Source organism: Poeciliopsis prolifica, unplaced genomic scaffold, assembly GCF_027474105.1.
Source record: "Poeciliopsis prolifica strain line A6 unplaced genomic scaffold, Auburn_PproV2 SCAFFOLD029, whole genome shotgun sequence".
NCBI lineage: Eukaryota > Metazoa > Chordata > Actinopteri > Cyprinodontiformes > Poeciliidae > Poeciliopsis > Poeciliopsis prolifica.
Window position 1 is genome coordinate 4353754 of NW_026562404.1, and position 24574 is coordinate 4378327.

General features: G+C 39.5%; 1 protein-coding gene across 8 annotated transcripts in view; it reads left to right on the forward strand.

Moving 5' to 3' along the window:
* Positions 1-24574, forward strand: part of scn8aa (sodium channel, voltage gated, type VIII, alpha subunit a) — a 52721-nt gene that overhangs the window by 2347 nt on the left and 25800 nt on the right. For 5 of the 8 annotated variants that reach the window (XM_055049898.1, XM_055049894.1, XM_055049897.1 and 2 more), the window contains exons 2-14: positions 3208-3541; positions 9162-9279; positions 10006-10096; positions 10949-11077; positions 11906-11997; positions 15729-15950; positions 16189-16252; positions 16476-16617; positions 18080-18283; positions 18373-18654; positions 19974-20288; positions 23451-23586; positions 23832-24070. In XM_055049898.1, coding sequence (XP_054905873.1) covers positions 3263-3541; positions 9162-9279; positions 10006-10096; positions 10949-11077; positions 11906-11997; positions 15729-15950; positions 16189-16252; positions 16476-16617; positions 18080-18283; positions 18373-18654; positions 19974-20288; positions 23451-23586; positions 23832-24070 — 2313 coding nt within the window. In that variant the 5' untranslated portion in view covers positions 3208-3262. Of the gene's footprint in view, positions 1-3207; positions 3542-9161; positions 9280-10005; positions 10097-10948; positions 11078-11607; positions 11700-11905; positions 11998-15728; positions 15951-16188; positions 16253-16475; positions 16618-18079; positions 18284-18372; positions 18655-19973; positions 20289-23450; positions 23587-23831; positions 24071-24574 lie in introns of all 8 variants that reach the window. The other 3 variants (XM_055049896.1, XM_055049902.1, XM_055049901.1) reach the window with 3 other exon arrangements.

The window sequence follows — 24574 nt, forward strand, 5'->3', positions numbered from 1 at the left end:
CGGGAGCAGGTTCCACTAATGTCATGACTGGCAAAAAAAAAGAGCGATCGTTAGCCACAAAAGGACATTAATGAAGAAGTTTGATGTTCACAAAGTACTACTTAATAATTCAAGTGTGGCAGAAGAAGGGACTCAAACATTAGGGAGAACAGCTTTGTTTTTCTCAAGAGTTTGGAGGAAATTCAAAAAGACTGCAGTTGGAGGGAGATGTGTCCTCCAACCCGTCTGATTCCTGGTCCAAGGCATCTTATCTGGACTGAAGGAAAGAGGACTTGACTCTTCCTCGGTGGACCAGAAGTCCTTCTCAGATGAGAGTAAAAGTTTCTTTTAGTTTTAAGTCAAGATCCCAGTAACTGAAGGAAGTGTGGAGAGGAACAGAATCCAAGCTGCTTAAGGTTCAACGTGACGTTTCCACAGTCGGTGGCGATTTAGGAAGCCATGTTTTTCTGCTAATGTTGGTCTACTGTATTTGATCGAGAAGAATGCCGTCTACCAGGAAGCCTTACAGTACTCCATACTTCCTTCTGCTTTACGGACATCCTGATTTCATTTACTGTAAGACTTGTTCTACAAAAAAAAATAAATAAATAAATGCAACCAAAAAAACCCAAAACAAAACATCAAAATCTGGTTCAATGATTCTGGTTTCGTCTGTTTTGCCAGCAAATTCACCTGGCCTAAACTCCACATAGAATCTGTGGAGTACCATCAAGCTGAACACCAGACCCAACGATGCACACCAGCTGAAAGTCTTTCTTAACAGCTCAGCAGAAGAACAGATCTCCTCCATGCCGAGCTTCATTCATGCAGTAATGTATGTAAAAGGAGGATGAACCAAGTATTGAGTCCATACACTGCAGTAGGCTGACATTCTTTTTTATTAAAAATCTATTTAGGATTAAAAAATCCTTTATCTATAAGTATGTTTTAAATAGAACTCCTCAAGTAGCCTCGCTCTTCCTTCACCTATTAATATCTATTAGTAGATATTAAAAAATCTACTAAGTCAATTTTGCAGATCAGCCTTACATTGTATTGATTTTAAGTCAAGTAGGAAGTGCTGAGCTTTTCACATATTGATGTTAGAAATATGTTTTAGCTGCAGACGCATCCTTTCCTATAAACGATCTCTAAAAAATAGGAATTTAATTATTTATTTGCATTTCCTCATGTACTTCTATGTGGTGACCAAAACATTCTGCAGAATGCGGTATTAATCGATTAATTGTTAGAATAATTAATTCCTAAATCATCGTTAGCTGCAGCCTGGTGTTCGTCCATCATTCTGTGGTTCAGTTTGTAGAGAGGATCATCAGGACTTACCTTCCCTCCATCCAGAACTTAAACATGCTTGGAGTCCAAAAAGGGGCAGCTAACTGCCCTGCAGACCCCACAGATGCTGGATTCAACCTTTTAGACTTTTTCCTTCAGACCCCCCCTGCTCTGAGCTACTCTAAAGTGAAACAAAACAATCAAACCTGCATTGTGACCAATTACTTTTTAAAATATAAAAATATATTGGAATACATATATTTTTAAATTTTTCTCGCATGCTCCTTTGTCTGTCCTTCCACAGCAGCTTGAGCAGGTGTCCTGATACAGGAAGCCATGTCTGAGAAAAAAAACCTGAGTCATGCAGCCATTAGGCCTTTTTGTCAACACTTCTAGAAAAAAAAAAAAAAAAATGAGTGAAACCAGGGACACTGCAGAGCCTCCTGTCCTCCTCCCCCGCCCCCAAAAAAGCAAAAATCCTGCTTAGTCGTGTGTTTCTGCAGCATGAAATGACTGCACTTTAATGATAAAATATCATAATGTCCATAGCTTTTTTGTTCCTGTTATGGAAATATCTTAATCAAACTTGTGCAGTTTTCTGTGGTCCTAAAAAGCTCATCAAACTGTCATAATCCAGATTTTTAAACTAAAAATCGTACTGTTGTCGTCCGTTCAGTGCACACAAGTGAGCATCATTTTAGCAAAATTTGCATAGTCACAAAAAACATGTGCAGCATTTACCAAACGGTTTGTTTACTAGCTTTGTGCAGATTTCTGAACATCCGTTGCCATGCAGCTCACCAATCCATGGGAAATCATATTTACTGGATGAAGCAAATAAAAGCTACGAGAAAATGTGAGGATAAGTCGCTGCCTCTTCAAATGAATTGATAGACTTACAGAAATGAAGGCTGCTAATTGGGCATACTGTCTGATTCAGAGGAGAAAATGAAATCTGTTCATCCTAATATTCAGATGTTTTCATTTATATCCACCAGACATGAAGAGAGTTCATATGATTTGAATAATGGCTCAATATTTTAAATTAGGCATGGGGTCGCTAAGAACTTGTCGATCAGGCAACCTTCAGTGAATTTAGGAAAAAATGCATAACACGATCTATATGATTTCACCTGAAACAGAAAAACAAGGATTATTCCCAATGTTGATGAAACATCAATATTTTATCATTACAGTGTTAATAATTCCATCTGAACCTTTGTTGTTGTTTTTGATTTTGCGCTACTGGTTAAAGCAAAACAATTTTTTAAAAATTTAACCTTTATTTCACCATGATATAAAGTCCATTTAAATTGAAAACCTCTTTTTCAAGGGAATCCTGGCCAAGGGGAAGCAACAAATAAATAAATAATTTAAATATATGTGTACTTCTCAAGAGCATAATGAGTTAATAAGCATCTTCTTGATTTGGTTTAGTTTAGTTTCATATTGTTTGTCGTTTATCGAGAAAAGATTCTTATCACGAGAATTCTGATTCATTATTGTCTCAATGAATTTCAATGGATGATCGACTGACGGTATTATCAGAAATGTTATTTTTTTCAATTTTCTCCACCATTTGTTGACGATTTGATGAAATAATAATTCATTTTATCATAATTTTGTTTTGTCAGCAGTACCACAAAATATCATGATAAAATTCTTAGTCCATATCAACAAACCCTAGCTGTAAGCAAGGGGACAGTAGGTTTATTTCAGCCAGCTGACAGGCAGTGTGCAGTCACAGGAATGGGATCAGTGGATTTTCTGAAACCTTCATGCTTCTTTATGTCGGTACCTGTCTAATTCAAATAGATAGTCCTGTATTTTCAGAAATGTTTTCAATTGTACTCTAAAGGAGTATTTCACAAATGTATTTGCTGCGTTTATTAACGCCGCCATGCTTCATGACCTCATCACCTTCTGTTCTCGCAGAGCTGCTGTTGTGGATGGGACAAACCTAATGACCAAGTAGCTGCAGGATGAAAACATGGCTGCACCCCTTCTTGCACCGCCAGGACCTGATAGCTTCAAGAAGTTCACGAGGGAATCTTTGGTGGTCCTTGAGCAGCGACTCAAAGAGGAGAAGAACAAGAAGCCACCCAAGCAGGACAGCAGCTACCGCGACGACGATGACGAGAATAAGCCCAAACCCAACAGCGACCTGGAGGCCGGGAAGAGCCTGCCCTACATCTATGGGGACATCCCTAAAGGAATGGTGGCGGTACCACTGGAGGATTTGGATCCGTTCTACGTGAACTCTCAAAAAGTGAGTTTTAGAAAACCCTCCTCTAAGCACGACTATTAGATTTGTTTTACTTTTGATGAGAACTGGATGGATGTTTCTGGTTACTGTGGTTCACCAGGGTGACGGGATGCTTGGATTTTTCTTGGCCAACATCGATGTTGACAGATTTTTATTCTTAAGACTAAAATACAGGAAAGGGAAGAAAATGTGCTGCTGGCATTTTGATAAAAGTAGTGGTTTTTAATGCAAAAAAAAAGGGGTTATTTTTATAAACTTGCATGGAAAGACCATGCTGTTTGTTGATAAGTTTGACTATGAATGGAGGGGAGTTTTGTGTTTTGGATCCGTCCGTCCATCCATTTTCTAACATCCTCGTCCCTAGCGGGGTCTGGAGGTGCCGGTTCTTATCTCCAGCTAACGTTCTGGGCGAGAGGCGGGGTTCACTCTGGACAGGCCGCCAGTCTGTCGCAGTGTTTTGGATTCACTTTTTGAAAATCAAATGTTTTAGTACTTCCCTCAATAATCAGAGGAAAACTAGTCGTTGTGAATCTCTGGCAGATTAACAACGTGCCACACCAGGACAGGCATTTTCAGGCGATACCAATCCAGATTGTCAGAGAAAAAGTAAACTACTAACTCCATTACTTGAATTTTAGATGTTAACTACTTCCATCATGTAAAAGTGTGTTTCAGCAAGTGTTCAGTATGGTTTTAGGGATTTGTTGCTCTTTTTGCCAAAATCACAAGTTAGATTATGCACTGGGGATTTCATTACATATGATGTCAATCTCATTTCATCACATTTCACTCCTTGTGCTCGGCCTGTTTTTCCTTTATATGCTACATAAAAGGCTCTCTTTGTTGTTTGTTGGAGTTTTTGATATGAGAAACTATCTGTGATGACCAATCAGGCTCATTGCAACTGAATACAGATGTTTTCTATGGTGACATGATTTCAGGTGAGTTTTTGCAATCCGACCTCCAGCTGTGCGGTGTTTGCAGTTATTTTGGCAATCTGTTTCATTTGAGCACAACAGTATTTCTTTAAAGGAGCAAGAGGAGAGCCGCTATCTCCGACGTGCTCTCTGGTCTTTGGGGAAAAGGTCGGGGACATTTAAGGTTGAAAACCTCCTGTTCCACATGACGGCGCTTCCAAATTGTTCTGGAGTTAATCCGCTGCAGGAAGAGGAAGCAGAGAGGGCTGTCGTTGTCTTACAGGAGGACACGTGTCTCTCTGGGGCTTCTGTCACGCCTCGCGTCACGTCAGCATGAGCGAGGAGGCCCAGGTGTGACCTTGGCTGGCTCCGACTGTAATCGGCGACGGGTCATCCTAAAACAGCTGAGGGAGACCAAGGTTGTTTTAATGTGGAATGAGTCAGACTGAGCGTGAGGGAGAGCTGTTTACAGATGTCACAAGTAGAAACGGCATGATGTAAAAAAAAACAACAAAAAAACGAGCCGTCCTTTATTCACCCTTGTGTTCAAGCTGGGAAAATCTTTCATAAAATGGCTCTTCCTGCAGATACTCAGTGAACTTTCCAGCTTTATCTTCTTCTATGACTTGTTCAGCATGGAAATGTAAATAAAAATGTAAACAAATCACGTACTAACTGTAAGAAATGCGGCAGAAACTTATGCACGTCCATGCCTTCCGGACAGCGGAGCTGGTAATGATGTGTTTAGTCATGATCAGGTGAAGTGATTGGTGTTTATTCGGTGCATGTGTGAGCGAGTGAGGGGGAGCCCCACGCTCCTCTTCCTTCTCTGTTTGTCTCCGTCTCATACCTCCCCGTCTCTCCGTGCACGCTGCCTGTTATGTAACGCACCAGCCCAGTGCACAAGGAGGAGACACGATTCAAGTGACACGTGGAAAACATGGTCCGGCGTTAATTAGGGCTTGTTCATTTTCCATCTCCTTTCATACCTACGTCTTTTTTTTTTCCCCCTCCCTCCTCGTTTCTCCTCTGTTTTGGTCTCGAATGCACTCTTTCTGGTTCGACTCGACTTTTGCGCCAGTCCTGTTCGCTCCTTGTGCTTCCGGCAAATCCAGTTATGGTCCATCAACCCAGCCTCATTCCGAAGGGAGAGCTGATGCTGCTTCGGATGTCGCCGTGACGTCAGATCAGGTGGTGACCTTGGTGGTTGATCTGTGCGTCTTTGTTGTCCACAGTCTGCAGGACGGAGGATGGGGTTAGTGGGTTCAGATTCATCTTTCACCATGGGAGGGGCTAATTTGTGAGTCTTTCATTTTGTGACATAGCAGAGGTGGGTGATGATGCACCGCAGTCCTCCCGTCCTGGGTTTAACGCTGTCAAACCCAGGACGGGTTTGACACCATTTAGGCATCTGAATGGTGATATAAATACAGTTCCTCCAACTTTTAAGGAGTTGGAGGAAAGTTAAGCGACAGAGAGAAGGAAAGAGATATTTATGCAACATATTTGTCCCTAACCTTCAGCAGATTTTATGAACCCTTTAAGGCCTGTAAGGAAAATATATTTAGAATGGATGATAACATAAAAAATAACAAATAAATCTTATTGGGATAAATGATCATATTGTTGCTTTGAGACTATTTTCAAGTAATATAATGGTAATAGCTTGATAATGTAAGTACACCCTCTCAAGTATCAATAAATGTTCATTTCTATTGAACATTTGACATGATTTAAATACGATTATGATTTAAATATCAAAAATAAATCAGCAAAACAACAAATATAGTAGATAGCTAAGACTCTTTAAAGAGATTACATGTCAAAAAAGGGGCTAGTTGAGACCAACGGAGCACACTGAAGCCTTTTGTCCTCCAGTCTTTGGTCGAAAGAAACAACAGAAAAACAATCATTCAAATGAAAATGATCAAGCTCATTTTCATTTATCATGCTATTAACTGATTTATTGCTCATTGCGACAGAGTTAGCAAAAAGCTCCATTTTGTAAACATCATAAAAACACATGAGAACTTAAACAGGACCTATATTTTTACACAAAACTGTATCGCTTTTTTTTTTTTGCAGGCACTTTGCTCTTTTTTGTACAGATATATTCATTCAACCATCCGCAATCTGAATCCAGTGCACAATAGTTGATTATTATTTTGAATGAAGAAACAAACTACACAAATAAAACCCAACCACTCTCTCCATGTAGCAACACATACAGTAAAAATTACATTCAGCATTTCACATGATATATTTCTGAAAAGCCAGAAATAAGAGAAAAGTAATATGACAAAAATATTAAGAGAATTGAAACATGATAGTGAAGATCAATTCGGATCAGCCATGTTCAAGCAGGGAAACGTTGACCCTTCAGGGTCAAACCTGATGACCCCTGCAGTATGAACGATTTGCTCAGTCCGAGTGAATCTCACTCTTTTAGTTTAAATGATTTGCATAGAAATATCTTGCATAGTTAGTAGTGCCTGACACGATCATAAATATTAATCACTATAGATTTCAACCTTCCCATGTCAATGTTATTATTGACAGGAAATGTGAGCAAAACGAGCAACGACAATTGTCAAATGGAAAAAGCACAGATTTAATGAATGTATATGCATCGGTGATAGAAAACATTCCTTGAATGGCATCTGAATGGTGATATAAATACATGTTAGTTATCAGAAGATTTACAGAAATTGACTTGTTGATGGGCGGAGTTAGCACACTTTTATAGACATTTTCTCTTTGTCTTTTGTCGCAATGAGACACATTTTCATGTATTTAACTGCCTCAAACTTAAGCCAAAAGTTTCTTTTTAAATGTAAAATTTGTTCACGTTAATACAACAAATATCAATTAGGAATTTATCTGTTTTCCCTGTAGACAGTATTTCTGTATTTTGAAGTTCTGTACAGAACACTTCGCACTGGAACAGGAAGACTTTTTCTTTTTTTAAATATCTAAAATAAAGCACACCAGCTAAAAACAATACATAAAACGGAAATAAAAAAACACACACAACAATAAAATTGATCAGGATGTCACTAAACAAAACTGCCCTTCAAAAAAGCATTAATCATCAGAGTAGAAATGATCAAGCTCATGTGATTTATCTTCTGATTAATTGATTAATTGTATCAGGGTAATAAATTACACTTAGATGTTTCATTCTTCCTGTTCTTAAGTATTGCTGTTGTTTTTGTAAGAACTGTGCGGCATCTATTCACTCCTAATTCTACTTTTATGATGTCCCAAAGAAGGGAGACTGGTCAGACTGGGGACAGTGTGGTTTAAGCATGTTAAGTTTTTATTCACTTTTAACCAAAACCCGTAGATATAGAGAGATAACGCCTGAAATAGCGTGAACGTCAAATCAAAGGTTGATTGAAGTGCTTATGCAAGATTAGCTTAGAAGCTATGAAGGCCATCAGCCTATGATAAGGATTTATATTTGCATCAGCTGTAATGACAGACTAAAGGTGTGAGGCAGAACAGCAGGCAGCTCAGCTTTTGGTCTGTTATTGTGTGAGAGGTAATGTGAGCCATAAAATGCAGCCCCTCCATCATTTACCACAGAGCCAGGGAGAAGACGCTCTCTGAATGGCTGCTGTGGCCTCACAGATGCAGATGCTCCATCCCTGCCTGCCTGCTGGCTCCAGTTTCTGTGTGGAAGCTGCTTCCCCCCCTCCTCTCCCTCTCTCTGTCTGCCACCCTTCTTCTCCTCTGCTCCTTCTCATCCTGCTGTCTTTCTGCCCAGCTCCGTCACTCCGGCTCCCTGCCGCTGCCACAGTTGCTGCCTGCCTCGCCTGCTTCATTTGCTTTCCATCTCCCCCGCTCTCCTGTTTGCTCGGCTCCGTTTTATGAAATTTTCAGTAGCTGTGCAGCGGTTTAGTCGTGCATTGCCAAAAAGAGACTCCATACATTTCGAGTGTGCCGCTATATTTTTGACGACGCTGGAAACTCCCCTTTCCTGCTCGTTCATTCAGATCGGTGGATTAGTCTGTGCGGATCAGGAATGTTCAGCTATTTGGGTGAAATGTCATGTCATCGTTGAGGGGAAACCTCAGAGCCTGTCGATACATCTGATTGTGTTGTTTTCAGAAAATGTCCACAACATATTTAAGACTATTAATACTGCTCTGACCGAGATCTACTTAACATTTGATTTCTATTAATTTCACATAGTTCTCCATTTTCTCGTCTCAGGTAAACAAAATCTTATTGTAGCGAGAGAGTTAACACCTCAGGCTTGTTTTATTTTTCTCTTTCCTTTCAGCCATGTGACTGCATCACTCATCTCTCATGCCTCCGCTCCTCCATCCTCCTCCTGCTTCCTCCTAGCTCAGCCGTCCGTCATGATGCTATGCAGGACTTAATATTGTCAGGGGTGCCTTGTTAAAAGCACAGGAACCCATATCACTTGTGCAAAATGCACAGTTTCATTAAAGTTTCAGGGAAATTGCCATGTTTTATTTAGACAGTTGTGAGGTTACCCACAGAGAGTGGCGTGGCGGCTTCTCGCTTGTTTCCCTCACCAGAGTGTTGGGATGACGCTGCACATGAAATCAGAAACATCCTGAAGGTTCTTTCTTTTTTCTTCTTCTTTGTTTTTTTTAAATCAAACAATATAAACGGCAATGCTGCTTTGTTGACTAATTCAAACTTTTCCTGTCTGCTTTTTTTTCTCTCCACAGACGTTTATAGTGCTAAATAAAGGGAAGACAATCTTCCGTTTTAGTGCCACACCTGCCTTGTACTTCATAAGTCCTTTCAATCTGGTTAGGCGAATAGCTATTAAAATTTTGATACATTCATATCCTTTTTGAAACGGTGCTGTTAGCTGCAGCTTACAGGAGGGTTTCCTCTGCGCTTGCATTATTCATGGTGATGTGTTCTGTATTTCTGCTCGCGCTGCTGCCGACGTTTCCAGTGACTGCAGGAGAGGATCAGTGTGTGAGAGTCAGAGCACTTCCACACATGTTAAGACTCTACAGGCAGTAGCCATTTTATCACAGAAGGAAATGGCTGGCACAAATGATGAGTCATTCTTTACAGTAAACCAAGAAAACTCTCACTATTTGTGCAATCTACCTGACCACCCCATCGCCATGACCTGCGCCAGGTTGCGCCTGTCTTTGTTTGGTGGGCTTTTAAAGACTCAGTAAGAGCTGGAACGTTGTTGGTAGATGTCAATTTGCAGATTAGCCCAGTCAAATACACTCAGTCTGGTCAAAATTGCCAAATGAATGACTGTGTGAAAAAATCTGATTCTGTATTTAAGCAGTGAATAGTCTACTTGCAAATACTGTTTTTAAAACAAACTGATGTACAAAGTTTTTGAATTTGGTTTTCTTTTTTACTTTCATACCGCTTTGTTGTGACGGATGTATATGAGATACTTTTGTTTACTTATTTGAAGATCTTTCTGTGTCCTAAACACTTGAGAGTTTGAGCTGAGACAGTCAGATTTGAACATATTAATGACTTTAAAGCTTGTTTGTTCACCATGAGTGATATTTTTCCTTAACACATGCTTCACTCTTTTCAGCATGATCATTATGTGTACTATTTTGACCAACTGTATATTCATGACCTTTAGTGATCCCCCTGAGTGGTCAAAACAAGTAGAGTAAGTATCCCTTTATCCTGTCCTCACACAATACTATGACTGCATGCAAAGCATTTGTGATTCTGAATGTGCCATTCCCACATCGGCAGCACAAAGGTCTGCACACTTAATCTTCACATTTATTGGAAACTGACAATAACAGACAATCAGAACCACTGATTAATTTATTTCAACCCTGATAGCTGCTAACATTTGGAGCTGCAGTTACATTATATTATAACGTTTCTGTTGTAATTTACCATAGACTTTAGCTAAAGCAAATATTAGAAGCCAAGGCTATTAACCCCAGGAAAACATGGGCTAATTTTATATTCTAAACATAATTTTTGTTTTTACAGCAAAATATAATGGTATTAAATTACACAATAATATTCTGTTGTTACAGTACTGGGTAACTCTGAGCCAAATGACTCTACATCTTTAGACTATTGTACAACATTCTGTTCTAGTTGTGATGATACTAATAGCTTAGCTTTGGATTTTAAGAGCAGATGCTTGACTGCTAATTGTGTAATATTAGTCAATAAAGTATTAGCTGCCAATATACTAAATAGTGTTATTACTATTATTAGTTCAAATAATGTAAATAACAGGAGGGCACTAATATAACCTTTTTTGTAAAACACATTTTCTTTTTTTTCATTGACAAAATCAAACATTTTGTGTATTCCTTTTTTTTCTATTGCAAGAGAAAATGTTGACGTTGTTAATAAGTTTCTTTTTGGTTGCTAAATTTAAATGTTTTTCCTTGGTTGTTTTAGCTGTGAGTTTCTGCAGGTTCCTGTAAATGAGCCAGATTTGATCCGGTCCAGTAAACTGATCCTTTCCGCACTTTTGTCTTTTGTCTTTCAGGTACACATTCACAGGAATTTATACATTTGAGTCTCTTGTAAAAATCACCGCACGTGGATTCTGTATAGATAATTTTACATTCCTAAGAGATCCATGGAATTGGCTGGATTTCATGGTCATTTCGATGGCGTAAGTATTTTTCTTCTCTTTTTTGCCATTCTGACGGACAGAGTCTTTATTATTAAATGCGAGTGTCTAAATTGACGTTTTAGTGCTTACATTTCTTGCTTTTAGAGTTTTTACTGTGTTTTCTATCTGATAACCCATCTTTGCGTTTCCTCCATTTATCTAAAACTTCTCTGGTGTTTCTCTTTGGGAATCAAAGCAGCTCTCCATCCAGTTCTGCGCAGTCCAGTGACTACTCCCATACCTCAGATTTAGCTTCCTCTTGCCATCTGACTGCCTCAGTCACTTTTATTGATCTTGATCATTTGGTGTTGACATCATCTTCACAAAGACTCCTTGCCTTGGCTAGTTATTTTACGTTAGGTAGTCTAAGCCAGTTCTTGCCTCCATGAGCAAATATGTAGCTCAGAGTGGCACATTTCATTGTATGTCGGTCTGTCTCTCACAAAGCCCACCTGTGGGGATGATTCATCTTTTCATCTTCTATATGCATGTATATAATGAGCTGTTGTAACTGTGGTTTGATCCTGCAGGTATATAACAGAGTTTGTAAACCTAGGCAATGTCTCAGCTCTGCGCACGTTCAGGGTGTTGAGGGCATTGAAAACTATTTCTGTAATTCCAGGTAAGACAGGATGGGGCGAGGGGAAGGTGGGGCGGGGTCGGTGTTAGGTGTGTGTGTCTTTCTTTCCTTTTACCTTCCACCCTTCTCCTCAGTGGACAGGCTCTGTGAGTGGCGTCGTCTCCTCCCGGTTCGGTGGTGTTGTGCTCTTGGCGTGTGTGGTTTTTGTCATCGTGTTTGTTCTGTGTGTGATCCTTCCCCTATTTCAGATATATAACAGAGTTTGTGGACCTGGGCAATGTATCTGCGCTGAGAACGTTCAGAGTTCTCCGAGCATTGAAAACTATCTCTGTCATTCCAGGTGAGACTCAGTTTAAACACTAAGGCTGATCCTCGCACCCTTTGTTTTTCTACTCACTATTATTATGATTAAAGTTATGATTTAAGCAGCAACAAAAGAATTGGAGACAGCCATGTTTTTATTTATTTTTCCTCCAAAATTATCAAAAATGGTACTAATACATTTTTGATAGGCTTTGCAGTCTCCTCTAAGGTCATTCAAAGTGTCTGCACTCTCTTTTGCCCCACCAGCGCTCTCATTACGAGGCTCGTCTCCAAGGCAGCTTGGTTTGTCTTAAATGGAACCCTGAAGTAAAAGACTTAGGAGCCGAAAATACTCTAATCACGTCATTTCAGGATTGAAAAGAATAACTTCTCATTCACTGGAAACAGTTTTATGTAAATAAATATAATTTGATTCACAATCCACCAAGCTACATTTGAAATCATGCAAAATGACTCATGGGTGCTGCTTGGTGTAAAAGTACACACTAGTTAAATGATAATGAATATTACATTTGAGAGGTAAAGATGTGTTAAAAAAAGCTTTTACAGCTTCAATCTCACCCTAAATTATTCAGTGGGGAATCTTATTTTATGATATGTTTATTTTGTTTTTTCAAAATCATAAAAAACATTTTTAAATGCATGCTTTTTATCAAAGTTTATAATTGGTTCTTGGCTTATTATGTCAATAAAACACCACCTTCTGTTCCTGGTGGTGTTCTTGCTATGCAATAATACATTTCTGTTAGCCGCTCCTACAAATGGGAAAGAGAGACATTGCATTCCCGTACAACATGTACAGTATATGTTGATCTTTACAATTTAGTTGAAGGACAAGCAAAAATGTCCATGAGTAAAAGCTTCAATATGACTGGAAAACAATAGTAACCCAAGGATAAATAATGGTTTGTGCGGAAAGCAAAGATCTGCAGCCAAATTTTCAGTGTGAGATTCTGTTTAAGCAAAAAAATGTAAAATGTCTTTTTTTTACACATCTTTACCAGAGATGCTTGTGATCTTTTTGAGCTCAAGAGCCCGCCACATTCATTGGTCTTTTTCAGCACTTACACTTTGATTGGCTTCAAAACTGTCTCAGTGTTCACGCCAAAACGTCATACCAACACGAGACTTCAGCGAAATCTAAATTTGGATGCAAATTGCAATAACAAAACAAGGATGAAGCTTAAAGAAAACACACCTGAGGTGAATCCGAAACGTCACAGACGTCACATAAGTCTGGGTTCCATTTAAGCAACAGCTTCAATCCCCTCCTTTTACCTGCTTTTCAATAAGTGGATGCTGTTTTGCTTTAGAAAATACTCAATACCGCTTTTTGAGAACAAAATCAGATTAAGAAGCATGAAGACAAAAATAGAGGACAGCTTGTCAAATTTCCCATCGCCACTTTATCTTGTCCTGAAAGAATAATGTGTTTTGTTGCTCCTGCTTCTGCAGAAGGCTGAATTGGAACGAGAGGATTCCTGTTAGCAGGACCTAAAATGATACTCATGAATAGTTTTTGAAAGATCCCACAGAATATGTTTATTACATGTGTATGAAGACTGCCAAGCCTAGCTTGTGAACATATCTCTTATGCTGCATGATGCTTTTCAGTCACTTGCTTTTATAATATTAGCCTATAAAGAGCTTGGCTGACAAATGGCATTGAAAGTTTGATTTGCCCTAATTTTTGTTTGGTTATCAATTTTTCTTTTCTCTTTATTTTATGTTTTTTTTTTTTCAACAGCTGTCATATAGAATGTCTCAGAAAATTACACATGTTGACATTATACATGTTGGGGATTCAAATCATGTAACAACTAAGAAGAAAAATGTTGAAAGCATGTATTAACTCTATATTTAAATTTTGAGGGGCTTCGTATTCATCATGTGGATATTGGCTGTGATGAGGAAAATGTAAAGTTCTAATTTAACATATATTTTACGATCTAGAAGTGTGTTTGTGCAAAAAACAAAATTTCCACATTGGGAAACCAACATTAAACCAACATTAAACCAACATTCTCCTTGCCTTTACATCTAATCACTTCTGGCAGCTGCTTAGCTTGGCATGAAAATGACAGAAAATTAGGCCTGCTCTGTCCAGAAATGCACGATGCATTCTGGAAGCAACGTTTTAAGAGACGCATGATAATTATCTTTGAATAGAATTGGTGATGTTTTACACAAGGTTTGGGGTTTTTATAAATTACTAATTAGCATTTATGTTTTTTTCTTATGAAAGCCTAATAGTTCTGGTCTGTCCAATGTATCTTATGGAAATAAAAATATTATTTACTATACCTTCTCATTTCTAAAGAACTTAATGTGTAATGGAAACTATGACTCCTTTTGAAACATTTAAGTCTTAAGTGTTAGAAATGTTTATATTTTTAAAGTAAAAGGTCAGGCTACCAGTCTCTCCAGTGTTTAAGCTTGGTGCTATAGGCTAGTCTGGTTGGGATGTTTAGATGCCTTTTATGGTGAATTACTCAATAAACTCAATCAAAATCAGTTTTGGCAAACTTTTAATAAGATAAAATCCTATTTTTGAGTTTTTGAAACAGAGATGTGCTTCAGTTATTCTTTGGATCGAGTCAGGCTTGCAGTTTAAGATTTACAAGTCAAAGCTAAATGGCTGCTGAACCGTAGTGTTTACATGTAAAGGAAGTAATTATTTTTTACCTGTTAGCTTTAGATTTACTAATCAAACAAAGGCCTGTTTTCATTAAAAACCCAACCACTATGGAGTGATTTGGTTTTACTATATGGGATCTTCTCATTAAGAAAATGACGAACAGCATCAGACGCAGCCAAGCGGATGTCGCTTTCACTAACATAGTCTGAGTTTGAAAGACTAAACTGAGGGCATATTTTATTAGAGCATATTGCATGCACCGCCGGTAAAGCCCAGTAGGCTGAACAGAAAAGAGGGTGTGGGTCGCCCAGCATCCCTGTTTGAGTTGCCTGTGGACCCCATGGTGCCAGAGGGATGCCTGTTCGAAGAGGTAAAGTTGCTTTGTGTTCACCGAAACTGTGGATGAGACAGGTCGCAGGGCCACAGTATGGGGAGTCAGTGCTTTCATAAATGACGCCTTAAACAAGACAGTTCAAGAAAGTGCCTGCGACTGGCACTGGCATTGAATTGCTCCTGTTCAGCCTTGGAGTTTAAATGACCTGCATGTGGTTTCCAGCCCCCTGCCTGTGCCTCAGTCCCTCCTCATAGCCCCTCGTTGTGCTGCTGTGCTCTTTTCCTTATGGATTCTTTCAGTATTTTGCAGCCCTCCCCCTCTTTTATTTTTTATTTCATCCCTTATTGGCAAGAACAGCAAATTTTTCCTCAATATACACGTTTTGTCTGCATCTGAAAAGAGTGGAATGGCTTCTAAATATTTTCTGTTTATTGTTCTCAAGATGTTTTGTTTGTAATTTGTAATTTTCTGACAAAAAAAATTACATAAATTTATCCTTCAAGTCATTTGAAGATTGAAAGTCAACTTTTAAATATGCAGTTGAATTGAACACGTTCCAATTTTATTGGAGAAAGCTTTATTTTCAATGATAAATTAAAAAAACCTATTGAAAATGGCAACACTTAAGCCATAATTTCCAGAAAGATCAGATTTTTCTAAAAAATAGCTTGTTGAAAATTAGCAGCTCCTATTTCACCTCTGTGGTTTGTGTATATGTGTGTGTGTGTGTGTGTGTGGGCGTGCGTGCACGTGTGTGTGTGTGGCTGCCCACCAGGCCTGAAGACCATTGTGGGAGCTCTGATCCAGTCCGTGAAGAAGCTTTCAGATGTGATGATCCTCACCGTCTTCTGCTTAAGCGTGTTCGCCCTGATCGGCCTGCAGCTCTTCATGGGGAACCTGCGGCAGAAGTGCGTCATCTGGCCAATCAACCTCAACGGGACTTACCTGAACAACGGCAGCAAGGGCTTTGACTGGAACGAGTACATCAACAACGACAGTAAGTAGAGGCGAGGCTTTGCCACTGGTGACCTGGCAGTGATGTCGCGGGTGAGTCAGGCCATATGCTGGGACGGGAAAAACAATATGTCGGTTTGGCAAAACTTACTGGCTCGGAATGAAATGCTCCTCATTGAGTCTGTGCGAGCAAACTGAAGTTCGAAATTTAAATGCACAATTTAAGCTGCAAGAGAAAAAAAAAATTCAACAGTTAATTAGTTATGAATTTTTTTCTGCAGCCAATTTCTACTTCCTGCCTGGTCAGCTGGACGCTCTGCTCTGTGGAAACAGCTCAGACTCTGGGTAAGAGGATTCCTGTGTGATTTTCCCTCCACTTTAGATTTATGCATTATTGGGATATGGTTAAAAATTTAAATAAAACTTTTGAAACGCTGTGGTTCTTATCTGTGAAGATTAAAAAAAAAACCACACACGTGAAGAGCTGATCATAGATTTTTAAGACACTGTCCTCGGTAAACAGCGCTGGATGCCCTCCTCTCATTCTGTCTCTCTCCTCTCCTCTCAGCCGCTGCCCAGAGGGCTACATGTGCATGAAAGCTGGGAGGAATCCAAACTATGGCTACACCAGCTTCGACAGCTTCGGCTGGGCCTTCCTGGCTCTCTTCCGACTCATGACGCAGGACTTCTGGGAGAACCTGTACATGCTGGTACGACAGATGTGTTCACCGGCCCAGCATGCTTTGCCACACAACACACACCTGCCTTCAAATAATCCTGCTTAAGGATTATATAAAAGTACTGAAGCGATTAAACTATTACTACCAGATTGCAAAGGTGAATATATCAATGGGCCAATTTTAGTCTATAAATTATCAGGGTAACTTGAATTACCATTGCAATGCTGTAACAAGGATATCATTTTATTTTTGCCATTTTTGAAGCATTTTAATCTGTTAAACAATAAATAAATGAATAAAATGCCAAATATCTGCAGAAATATAAACATTGTAAATCTAGAAGATGACTGTTTCTGCTTGAATTGTGGTAGATCTCCATTTTCTTCATCTGCTACATTTGACCTGTTCAATTTAAAGTCTGTGCACCAGTCTCTCCCCTCCGGCCAGACTTCTGGACCCTTCAGCGCTGAGTTTAATATAAAATGGTGGCAACACTCCTGACGTCAGCTCTATAGGATCGAGTGGAAGGAATAAATCATGAAATATTCAGAGCTTTGTAATATGTAGGGATCATGGAGGGAAACTTTAGACTTCATTGAGATTGAGAATCATAACACGTATTTGTTTTGCGGTTTTTATGTTTGAATTTCAACACCGAGCTACAGAATATCTCTGCATTGAGATTATTTATGAGTTTACTGGCTGTTCTTTAGATAAATCTGACAATAAATTCTGACTGATTACACCGTGACTTCAGCTTAAAGTGACCTTGTAGAAATAAATGTTGCTTCTTTTATGAAAGTATAAAAATGGCTTCATTTATAGTTGATGTTTGAGCAAAATTCTCCTCTTCCTTTCTCATTTTTGCCTTAAAAACTATGCATGCATTTTCTTGTCATCAACTTTTTCACAGAAGTGGGTGAAATCACATGACAAACTTTGAAGATTCAGTCAATGTAGCAGCTACATTTCTGCGCAGACTGCACTCGGTCTAGGGAGGCTTTGGGTTGACATGTGTGAAGCCCTTTGTAATAATTTAGAGATACGAATTAAGATTTGCATCTCAGGACGGGAGACAATCTGGCAATATTTGTCAGCTGGCAGAAGCATGATCGAATCAGGGATTTAACATGATTTTCCAGAGAAAAACCTAATTCAAAGGTTTCTAACCAAAGATTTAGCCAAATAACCAAAAAGCTAAAGGACTAGTTTGATCTTTACTGCTTTTTTTTCTGATTACTTTAGTTTTATCAGGTCACATATGAGTTGTGAAGTAGATTTATTCATTTTTTTTTTTTAATGTTTCAGCAGTTGTTGTTTCTGTATCTACTTCACAGTCCATATAGCATGTTTGACTCAACAGAAGTGAACATTCATCCCCATACAAGCGTGGCACTTTTCAGCAGCTGGTTTAATTTTTCGGATGAGTCTCGTATGAGATGCCATGGGTCTGATATGTTCTCTTTTTTCAAACACTTCTCGCTGCGACCAGACCTTGAGGGCTGCGGGAAAGACCTACATGATCTTCTTCGTCTTGGTGATCTTTGTGGGCTCGTTCTACTTGGTGAATCTGATTCTGGCTGTGGTAGCCATGGCTTACGAGGAGCAGAACCAGGCCACCATGGAGGAGGCTGCGCAGAAGGAAGAGGAGTTTAAGGCCATGCTGGAGCAGCTCAAGAAACAGCAGGAGGAGCAGGTAAAATCTCTGCCAGACCATAATTTTAACTTATTGAGGGAACTTGTTTAATTTGTTCCGGATTTACTTAAATGCCCGTTTCTCTCCAGACTGCGCCCCCTGCCACCTCTGCTGGCACGGTGTCGGAGGATGCGGTGGAGGACGACGGAGGAGGCCGTCTGTCCGTCAGCTCTTCGGAGATGTCAAAGCTCAGCTCCAAGAGTGCCAAAGAGCGCCGCAACCGCAAAAAGAAGTGGCGGCAGAAGGAGCAGGAGAAGGAGAAAGGCGACAGCGAGAAGTTTGTGAAGTCAGAGTCGGACGACGGCAGCAAGAGAAGCCGCTTCCGTTTCCCTGATAACCGCTTGGGTCGAAAGTCTTCCATTATGAACCAGGTGAAATAATGGAAGCTATTTCCTATTTCTGCTTTATTATTAATGTAGCATGAACTCTACATAGTTAAGGCTGAGTCTTAAAAACTGACATTCTCCGGCTGCTGTAGAGGAATTATTTAATTACAGTGGCATAGAACAAATACATATGCATACAGATAAATATGAAATATTGATGTGTGAGAAAATGTAATAAAATTGCTCGTCTTACAAAAGGAAGCCCCCATTCTTTGCTCCCCATGACTTATCTAGCTGATTTAAGTTTGTTATTAAAACATAGTTTTAATAACAAAAGATTTGAAATGCACAAGATGTGGTTTTTCACATGGTTTCAAATGATGAAAGTTATATTAGCTGTAAATGAAGGACATGTCCAGATACTGAATTATTTACTGCAAAATCATGAATGTTTCAGAGAGCAACTCTGCTGCTTTATTTTAGCCTTATTTGTACTCGACTGACTCCTACATTGCCTTTCAAAAGTATTTCTAAATTTTTTTACACTTTTTAATCCCTTTGTGACATTATCACCACCATCTCTGATGAATTTAAATGGGATTTTAGGTGATAAACAACACAAAGTATCACTTACATTTAAAGTGGAAGGAAATTAATACACAGTTATTTGTTTTTCACTTCTAAATAAAATCCAATGCAAAGTGCTACCTTCAGAAAACACAGAATTAGTACGTCCATGGATGTGTTGTTATAAATACAGCTGCTGTGGTGATACTGCAAACCTGCCAAGACATCATTCACCTAAGCTAACAGCTTTGAAGCTTAAAAGAGGATTTTTAGAAGCAGCAAAGGAGCCGTTTGTAACTCTGGAGGAGCAGCAGAGATTCATAGCTCACGCTACAAAAACATTAAATCTTACCAAGTTTTTCTGGTCTAGTTTCAGTACACCTGAGATAGAACAATGCAAAAGCACAGTTTATTATTCAGACCTATTTTCAAAAAAGGAAAAGTAGTTGTAAATGTTCTTCCACTTTAATGTGCTTCTTTGGGTTGCCTAAAATCCTAAAATAATTAAGAAATGTATGGTTGTGTAAAGAGGTTCAAGTGATATGAATACTATATTTGCCTTTTGTGAGGTCCTGTATTTTGTATTTTTGAGTGTTTTTACTAATCAAACTTGTTTATAAAGCAAAATGTAAAGAAAAAACATATGTTTTCCTGATTAGAAAACCTCTCATCTGTCCTGGAAGAACAAAAATATCACCCACGCAATCTAAACCTCGACCCTGTGTGTCAAACCATTTTTGTAAAAATTATATCTTATTCCTAATCATTCCTCCTCTTCCTCCTTCTCCACCATCCAGTCCCTCCTGAGCATCCCCGGTTCGCCTTTCCTCTCCCGTCACAACAGCAAGAGCAGCATCTTCAGCTTCAAGGGCCGCAGCAAGGACATGGGCTCCGAGACCGAATTTGCCGACGACGAGCACAGCACGGTGGAGGAGTGCGAGGAGCGCCGCGGCTCCCTCTTCAGCCCCTACCGACGGAGCAGCTACACCGGTTTCCACGGGAAGAGGAACAGCACGGTGGATTGCAACGGAGTGGTGTCGCTCATCGGCCCAGGGCCCGGTGGACGCCTTCTGCCTGAGGTGAAAATAGATAAGGCAGCTTCTGACGACAGTGTAAGGAAGTCAATGAGTAGACTTATCTAGGCATGGCCCCCCCTCTCGTCCGTTACGTTTCTTTCTGGCTCTCTTTCTTCTACTGTCATCTTTGCAAGTCCATATGTATCTCTTGGCTCAGCGCTCGCGCCTGCCCTCCCCCAGCCCCTGCAGTGTATGCTGCCCTCCAACAGCAGGCAAAGGATGGAGAAATTTAATTTAATTACTCAGACTAGACTTAGCCATTAGCCAACCATGCTTTCAGATATTAGGTAATCTGGGTCTGCAAGTGACTTACAATGAATTTTGTCATAAGAAATGAATGCTTAAATATACACTTTTCTGTGCAAAAGTAATGTCCTTGTACTTTGCATTCAAATACTCAGACTTTCCCGTAATCTTTATAAAGTGGTCAGTATCCGTGCCCTCTAGACTTTAAATGTTTCTCTTTGGGCTCAGGCATCTTTCCAGTGTTGACAATAACAAAGCCAATATTGTGCTTGCATTAGTGTAGGAAAAAAAGAAGAGCTTTAAGTCTGCGTTCAGTTTGAGCTGTTGGGGAATCACCTTGCTGTCGTTTAACTACCATTTTGTTTTTGTCAGGACTGTACAATTCAGATATTTAACCAAACAAGCAGGAACAAATTGTGTTTTTTGGTAGGCTGAGCACAACTAAGTCTGAATTACCTGAAGAGCTGAATTAAACCTGTAAATGAACTTTTATAAACCAATCTGAGAACTTTTAGAAAAGAACTACGTGAAAGATGGATTTCTGCATATTTCCTATTTATTTAAAATACACACTAAGTTCGAACAGCTCTCTAAGTGTTCAAGAAACATATGAGAGTTAGTGATTAGTGTAATCAAAAATTACATTTATTATAAAATACAGTTAGATTGTATCTCTAAATGAAAAGAAACGCAAATAAACAACCAGAAAAAAAGGTACTGAAAGATTTTTCTCTATGGTTATAGATTAGAAGAGTTTAATGACAAGAAAATTATCATTTAAAATATGATCTTGACTGATTAAAGATCTAACATTTATTGAGGGTTTTATTATTCTCTTTAGAGCGGAGGTTTCTGGGCCCCCCTATGGATTACAATAAAATCCCCCCAAAAAAGAAGAACTAAATCAACTGGACACTCACATCGTTCAACCATAAACACATATTTTGTTTTCAAACTCCACTGTGTTAATTTCACACTTCAGCTTGTAGCAAAACTACAAACAATCTTCACAGTGAAACACTTTTGTGTAACTTTTTATTATTATTATTTTTTCATTCATCCATACCGCTTTCTGTGCCCCCCTGGGGGGTGAGCCCCACACTTTGGGAACCACTGCTTTAGAGATTGAAAAGGGGGTTTTCTCATTAAGTTTTAGCTTTAATTGCCAACGTTAGTCTGGCAGAAGAAGCAGATAGAACGGATTTGGTCCATCAACTTTCAGAATCACAAACATCAGAGACAGAATCGAGAAGAGCGACTGTCTGGGTCAGATGTGCAGCCAGATATTGGGAACCATTGCCAAAAAATAGTAAGGTTGCCCTTACTGTTTTCACATTGCAAAACTGCAGAAGAGTTATTATTTAAATAAAACAACAAATAAGATTTACAATCAGCATATTATCAATATTTAAAGTCATGACTAACCTTCAGATTAATGACTATAATAGACTGTAGTCAAGCACTGGGGTGTTTGTTTGTATTATAATTGGTTCTTTGTGAAGTTGTTTGCTCCTTGCGAAAAACTGGCTCATCCCCAGAGCATAGGAACATTTTTATCCTTCTTTGTCCATATTTATGGGTCAGGTAAGCGGCTTCATAAAGATACTTTTTCTCTGAAAATTGATAGGTATTGTACTAAAAATGAAACCAAATCAGCAAAAGTAATGAAAGACCTTTGAAATATCTTTAGACTGCATGGAGGTGTGGATCATGACCACTTAATAAAAGTCTTTTACAAAAAAGTCTGACTAATTGGAAACAGCGTCTTTAGAGGGATATATTAAGATTTTTGCATCGTCATCAAATCTTATTCATCAGTTCATGTACAGCATCACTAAAACTAACACTTAGGTCAAATCCTGGTTGAAAAAAAAAATTCATGCATAGGATGGGATGAATTTTCTGTTTAACACTCAGTTTTTGTTGGCAAAAACTACCTAATGATGTGTTAATGTGCTTCAGTGTGTTGATGTGTTCCTCCAGGCATCCAGGTCCTCTGCTATGTGTGGGTAGATCTACAGTAAGAGGCGGAGGACATGGGGGACCAGCACTGTAGAGCCAAAGACATTTTTATCTGCTTCCCTAATTCCCCTATACTATAGCAAAGCAGATATAAAAGTAACACACATAGACACACTCACACACCCACACACACCATCCTCTTAGGCCTTCATAAAATATCTAAAAACAAAACAAAGGAGGGCTGCTGTCCTTGTCTGTCTTTACCTTTCTCTGTTTTCCAAAATCTCCCCCTGGTCAACAGTAGTAAATTAGTTTCACCTTCCTCTAGTTAGCATGGTATAAATAAGAGCTAAATTAGAACAAGCATGTTGTAGAAAAGTAGAGACATGGTTATGTTATCCGTAGTTCTCCTCTCCTTCTCTTTGACTTGGAGCATGCTCATGCATGACAACTGGATGGATCTGAACTACCTGCCTCCATATTATGACTTGATGGTTGCAATATAAGTTGTATGACTCAAAGTAAGAAGATATTGTATAACAGCATCTATTTGCAAGTGACATAGAAATGGCCAGAATTGGGAGACCCTTTAAAGAAAACCCATAACTGATTATATTGCAATGGCAGCAAAGCCTCCATTATTGCATGACGTGACTGATAATGCATTCATGCAGAAGCAGTTCTCCCTGCACAGTATCTCACAACCCATTAATTATCTAATCTGGATGAGCAATTGCATTCAAACACAATTAGGTCAAATAGCCATGGCCCACTGCTCCCACTTTGGCTGAGACCTGCATGAATTTACAGCATACGCAGACATAAAACATCAAACAGGCCCTCTCCCCCGTAACCGCCCCAAATTCTGATCCTCAACTACGTAGCCTACCAACGCTGTGTTGCACTTCCCTCCGCCGGCCACCGGTGGTGATGTGGGATGGGGTTCATGTCGTCTCCATGGGTGCTTGATTCTTCCTCTCCTCCTGACAGCCGACTACTGAGGTTGAGGTGAAGAAGAAGCTGTCGGGCTCCCTGATGGTGTCTGTGGACCAGCTCAATACCTCCTTTGGGCGGAAAGAGCGGGCCAACAGTGTCATGAGCGTCATTACCAACACATTAGCGGAGGGTACTGCCACTTTTAACCCAGCTATTTTACCTGCTCTTTCTCATTCTTCTTTAACTAGGGCTGCACTCATCGGTTGACTAGTTTTGACATGAATTTCCTGCTTATCTGCTTTGCAAATCCAACAATACCAGATACATACAGTGCATACAATTTTTTTGTATCATATTATACCATTGCATGCATGCAGTATGCTCTCGCATGCCATTATGTTTGGTTTTGATCTATGATCCGCGCTATGTCTTCAGAACTGGAGGAGTCTCAGCGCAAGTGTCCGCCATGCTGGTATAAGTTTTCTAACACATTCCTGATCTGGGAATGCAGCCCAATGTGGATTAAGATCAAGGAGATTGTAAACTTGATAGTCATGGATCCCTTCGTGGACCTGGCCATCACTATCTGTATCGTCCTCAACACCCTCTTCATGGCCATGGAGCACTACCCCATGACGCCCGACTTTGAGGACATGCTGTCTGTAGGCAATCTGGTGAGTGCTGGTCTTTTGCTCTGTGTCTTTGTTATCTGATTCACTCATCAGGAATCTTTTCAACTTCTTCTCAGTAGCTCCCAGATTGGTGTTATTTTTGGACTGCAATTGGCAGCAGCTTTCATTGTCTATCGAGAGTTAAGAGAGAAGAGGGGAGAACAAAAATCAACAACAACAACAAAAAACAATGTCAAACTGTGTGCAGTTTTTCTGGATTTTTCTTCTCTGCACTTACATTCATACATTTTTTCCCAGGCCTCCGTCTATCTGTTTATCTTTGATTACAAGAAAATCCTGTTTTCTGCAGTGGGAACAGCCTGTTTTTCTGCTGGTTGGCTGGCTACTGGGAGGCCAGTATTAATATTTTATGGAGCCAGATCAATGAGCTTAACTAAATCTTGCCTCTCATTATTCCAGATTACTCTTGGCAATTTTGCATGGGTTGCCTGTTATCTGTCTATATTCAGTTACTCTTACTGTAGATAGTTTGCACAAGAACAACAC